The 5639-nt window shown below is 39.4% G+C and overlaps 1 protein-coding gene across 1 annotated transcript; it reads right to left on the bottom strand.

Moving 5' to 3' along the window:
• Positions 1–232: 232 nt before the first annotated feature.
• Positions 233–5024, bottom strand: LOC124449172. Its single transcript, XM_047000121.1, is given in 8 exon segments — positions 233–691; positions 693–990; positions 993–1233; positions 1455–1768; positions 2154–2196; positions 2581–3171; positions 4527–4736; positions 4833–5024. Coding segments are annotated over 8 exon segments (2082 nt in total). The 3' UTR covers positions 233–498.
• Between the last annotated feature and the right edge of the window lie 615 nt (positions 5025–5639).

The raw sequence follows: 5639 nt of genomic DNA, 5'->3' as shown, positions 1-5639 counted from the left end.
CTATTGCCCTTTGGAATTATGGTATGTTAACACGGAATACTAACGCCTTAAACACTGACACTGCGGAAGACCTTAACAGTTATGGTATCGACTACGATTTTCCAGGAGTTGATGATGATGACAATGGAATAAGTGTCCCAACTAACCAATTTGGTCTTACAGAGGATGAGTATATAGAACTCAGCAATCGTTTTGATCCTTTGAGCAATGACGGAGATTCAGGAATACAACATTTCTGCAATGTTCGTTCTTACATTATAACTTACTTTAACATAATTTAAGACGCTATTTTTTTACTTTTGTCCTCTACCGACTTTTCTGACACATTTTTATCTATTTATATGAAAGTCCATAGCATTTTTATGCAGAAAGATTAAGATGGCGTAATAAGCACATCACTAACAGAACGTCATGTAATCATAACATAAACAAGAAATTTTGTATACTGTATAACAAAACAATTTGTAAAGTAGAATGTCCAATGTCTTTTTCCAAGCACTAAGCTTTACCAAAGTATGCATTTGCAAAGGCAACATCGTAAATATCAAATAATGCATTCTCTTGCGGAAGAGGGAACCTGCCAGAGACGCACCTCGGCAAATGAAGTGTGTTTGAGCATGTGTTTGCAGACGGAATAAACGACCAGCGGTTAGCATCGTCTACGGACGGAAAGGTTATTTTGGTGGCAAGCAAAGCCAAGTGGAGGCTCCTCATCTGTTCCAGTTACAAATTGTAATAAGTGGTTCAGAGTTATCGACCCCCTGATGCCACTTGCTGCAGCTTGCAAATATTGAAGGAAGCACTGATATGTGAGGTTTTCATCATAATGGGCATTTGATCCGTCTTCTGAAAAACTTGGGACAAGGATATGAATAAGCTTTCGTCTTGACAGTAGTACTGCTGGAGATTGGTGTAAAAGGTTGAAGAAGCTAGGCAATGCTTTTCCAATCTCGTAAAGTCCAAGTTTAGCAAATCCTGTGCGAAGATTCTGCACTTGGACGGACTGTCCGAGTGCAAAAGATCTTGTAGATCATCAGGTGACATAAATCTTGGGATCGTACCATTTTGGAGAATGCTCAAGGCCATGATTAAGCCAATAACACTGTAGTCATCACATAAATGATCTTTTAGACCTCCTTCAAAATATTTAGCCTTAATTTCGTGCAAGCACAACCGGAAAAACTCTCGTCTTGGTCCTCCGTAGTCAGTGGCAATCTCTCCGTAAAAGGATACCTGCAGTGATCAATTGACATAATCAGGGCAAAACACATTCAAGGGCAAACGCCAAAAAATCTGAACATTAAGCTGCAGTTTGCAATTAAGAAAGAAAACATTACTATCAAAGTCATTATAAGTATTGAATATTGACACTAAAAGTAGCTATTTACTAGTTGGCATGAAAAAACTTTAAATGTGATGATATAGAGAATAAGATATAAAAGACCACTGAATACCTCTAGTGTCAATCTTGGATTCACTAACGGATTTATTTCCTCCATAGCACTTTTAAGGACATCTTGGCGGTTGACTAAAATGTAGTTGGTCTCTCCCTCTAAACATACACTTGGATCTGTAACCTCTAGCTGGCGACCTGTTACTATAAATTTTTGAGCAACTCTTAAAATCTCCACTGGGTCTTGTATGTTCCTTTCATGGCAGTAATCTATACATTGCTTTACAGAATCTGCAATGGTTGACATATCTTTTACTGGTGGTTCAATTTCTACTACTTCATCTTCAATAATTGATTGCACATGGTCTACTACACCTAGTACATGCAACAAACTGCTTTTAACTCATAATGCACACAATGTATTTCTGATCAGTAAAACATCAAAACCCTTTATTCCAAAACCCATTAATCTCCAACCCCCTTGGGGGTTAGGGCTAAGGTCATGCCTCCTTCTTATGAGAGTTGCTGGAAATTTGTTAAATGTTAAGATTTGTTGTAAATTTACAGAAAGTGGAAATCAGGGTATGGCAGAAAATTAGCCCACCTTTAATGGAGTTGTGTTAAAATTTGTCTAGCTGTTGGATCTCCTGTTAAGCAGTAGACCCCTTGTTATTATTGGAATTTTAACATTAATTACTGCTAATCATTTGTAAACCCTTACGTATTCGTGACGGTTAAAAATAAAGGAAATACTACACACCCAATGTGACATTTGAATCCCACGTTGAATGCCTGGCAAATTCCTAAAAAATCAGACGATATACCATTATTTAATAACAACTGAATTTTTAATTATTGGCAAGAAAAAGACTTTGGCAAAGATCATAAATAAACTTCTAAACAATTTGGGTCCAATCTCATGCACAACTCTCCGCCCTCAAGAAGAGTTAACAAACTACAACATCCTGTCCAATTGCTAATCTGTCACCGTGTTTGTCTATAGCTTATTAATGTGAAATGTGGTATGTTTGTGACACGCTGAATACAATAAACCTCCAGCTCATGCTTCCAGACAAGATGTTGGAATAGAAGAACTGTAATATGATTGCCATAACCACACTATGGTGCTGGAAAATATGGTAAAACTATTCAAAATTGATATGATTGTACTTAAAATGTATATTTACCTCAAATTGTTCATCATCTAGCTTCTCTTTTTTTGCTGCAGGTTCTTCTGGGTTCATTTCAAGAATTTGCCGTGAAGGGCGGATGTAAATAGGCTTATCCTTAAATATCTTTTGAAGAACAAAACCAGTAAACAACTGCCCTGGAGCCAAAGTGGGTGGCAATAGTTTGAAGTGGACTGACAGTAAAATCTCAATTTCATCTGAATCCATGAGTTTGGATGGGAATAAATTTTTGAAAAAAGATATCAATTTAGTGCTATCCCATTCTTTTCGAAGCTGCACGCCACATAGGATGTGTTGATTCTCCATTAACCACACCCTAGAACCTTGACGAGGTACTGTGTCATCTTCTGGACCACTCAGCAAGATGACATCTTTTGTGAATGGACCTGCAACTCCTTTATCTTTTTTCCTGCCTCTAGATGTTGTCTGAGGAAAATTGTGCCTGAGTCTAAAGCGTGGAGTGCTCATAGTAGCAGTTGCAATAGATTGTTGCGTTTGGCTTGCAGCAGATAAGGGACTGGTAATGGAAGGGCTTGATCCCCTGAATATTCTTGAAACTTCACTGTTAGTACTGGTGCTCGTACTAGCCTGAAAACAAAATAAAAGATAAACACTGAGAATATCACACAGCACAGATGATGTGGAGGTAGGTTTCAGTCAATGACATTGATATCATGAACTTCATCAGTCGTTTATTTTTGGCAACTATCAAGACTAATTTATGTGATATGTACGGCAGCTCCATTAGAACGATAATTGATATAGCTCTGATATGTCAATACACTGATATAGCTCTGATATCTTAATATTAAGATACACCCTCCCTCGATAGTTATTCAAGGCAAACAGATTGTTTTTTAAATGCACTAGGTAGAGATATGAAGTCATATAATGAGTACAAGCAGCCAAAACTGATACCTAAATATATGTATGTAGAAAAATTGAAACACAGAGCGTACCTGATTTTGAGTGGGAGTATTAAACAGAACAGAGCTTTTTCCATTGTTTTGTAGTTCACGGCCCAGTCGGTTTATATTTGCCAAAATCTGTTCTATTATTGCATTCATGTCTTTTCTGTTATCACTCTGTTGCACGTGCAACCTTGTGACGGTGTAATTATTGAATACAACATAATAATAACGCGTGTTCTGATTGGTCGATGCCATGCATAGATCAGGCCATGTCGTTAAAAGCAAATACGATTTTTTGCAGAAAGTTACATTCTGGCGGTGTAAATCCTAACTAAAAATCGGTGATTTTCCCAAACTTTTAAAGGTGATAACGTCACAGTAATTCCACGTTTTCGTTGTTGTTGCTTCATTGTTTACTAAATTTTACGTCTTCGTTCGCGTGGGAGAATTTAACTTTCGTATTTCCGGTTACTAAAAAAAACTTGCAGCACTATCCTCTGGTGCTAATTGCATAAAATAAATACTAAATGATTTCAAGTGCTTAGTTGGCCCGATCCAAACACTTGGGAATGTTCCTCGAGTGAAGAAAAATGGTGAAAAATCCTAAAACTGTTTAGGTTGACGGTCAGTCATTTTGTGTTGAGAGTTGCCTATCTTGTCTAATATAACATATACGAAATAAACTAAATTAAGAGAAAAACTCTACGAGGCGTTTCTAAGCTATAACATACAATCATACCAACACATTTGCTATTTTATACATGTAATGTTATGTGAAGTGAAACTGTTTGCTAACGTGGAACTCACTCACGCGAGATCACGCGCTTGACAAACAAAACTCGCCTTTGAGAATTGAAACTCGAGAATTAAAAACTCGCCTGCGAGAATTAAAAACGCAGAATTGAAAACTCGCCTGAGAATCTCGAACATGTAAATTTAATTTTCAATTATAGTATTTTATCTCAACAGTATTAAAAGTCGATTGAACTATATTATTGCACAACTGAGACCCATCTACGTAATTCGATAGACTTTTGGCAGTATCGGCTTTCCATAGAAAGTCGCATCGGGACGAGGAGCAGGCGAGTCGGGCAACTCCGCCTCCGAAACGGTAGCGAAAGACGCGCCATCATCGCTGGTGTATTCATCCTCACCAAGATCAAGGTAGTCGGCAGGGTCCATTTGGTCAACTTCCGACTGTTGTGACTCATTGTCGTCACCAATATCATCATTTTTATTGTGCTGAACATTATCAGCATTATCATCATTATCATCAACATCGTCATTATCATCATCATCATCATCATCATTATCATCATTATCATCATCGCCATCAACGTTCGTGTTCGTGTTTGTCTCGTCGTCCATATCCGTTTCATTATTATCATCATCATCGTCGTCATCAGTGTCCGCAGGGAGGGGCACAGTTTCAGGTTCTGCGTCGGCAGGCGTCGCACGTTTCTCCTCCGGTTGTGGTGACGTAGTGGGAGAATGGCGCCGTTTCCCACGTCTTCGTGAACGGGGCTCCATGGGTTCGATGGAGATGACTCCATGTTGACAGTGCTACCCTCCCCAGAAGGGGCAGGAAGGGCAGGCAAGGCAGAAGAGGCAGGCAAGGCAGAAGAGGCAGGTTCCGGAGTGTCGGAAACGCAGGCAGGAGCTGACTGGGCATTACTATTATTATTAGTTAATAAGGGAGTGGATGACTCGGTACTCTCAGAGGCGTTGGCAGACAGAATGTTGCTCCTTGCAATCGCGGCATACGATCGCGAAGGAGCGGCAGGTACAGAAGACTCTAGGAGCGTAGTTTTTTATCTATTTCTTCGGAGCTGATGTCATCGTCTAACGTGTTGTCGATAGGGCCCGAAGGAACAAACTCAGATAGTTTGTCTTTTAGTAGATTGGAGTTGACATTCTTTTCAGAGAATGTCTCTTGGAAGAAAGAGTCGGCAGCGTCTACGCTTCCAGAGTAGGGTGGTTTGTTATCTGTGATGACTTTCCGCGCTGCTCTCTTTTTTGAGATCCTGTAAAGGGTTTGTATTCGTCGTGCCTCGCGAGGGTTGTATTGCATTGGCCTTCGGTTTACATTTACAGGGCGATTCGATGGTCTGGAAGTATTTCGAGCCTTAGGGATGTTTTTGCTCA

The sequence above is a fragment of the Xenia sp. Carnegie-2017 genome, unplaced genomic scaffold (genome assembly GCF_021976095.1).
Source record: "Xenia sp. Carnegie-2017 unplaced genomic scaffold, XeniaSp_v1 HiC_scaffold_23, whole genome shotgun sequence".
NCBI lineage: Eukaryota > Metazoa > Cnidaria > Anthozoa > Malacalcyonacea > Xeniidae > Xenia > Xenia sp. Carnegie-2017.
This window is presented reverse-complemented; position numbering and strand designations above follow the sequence as displayed.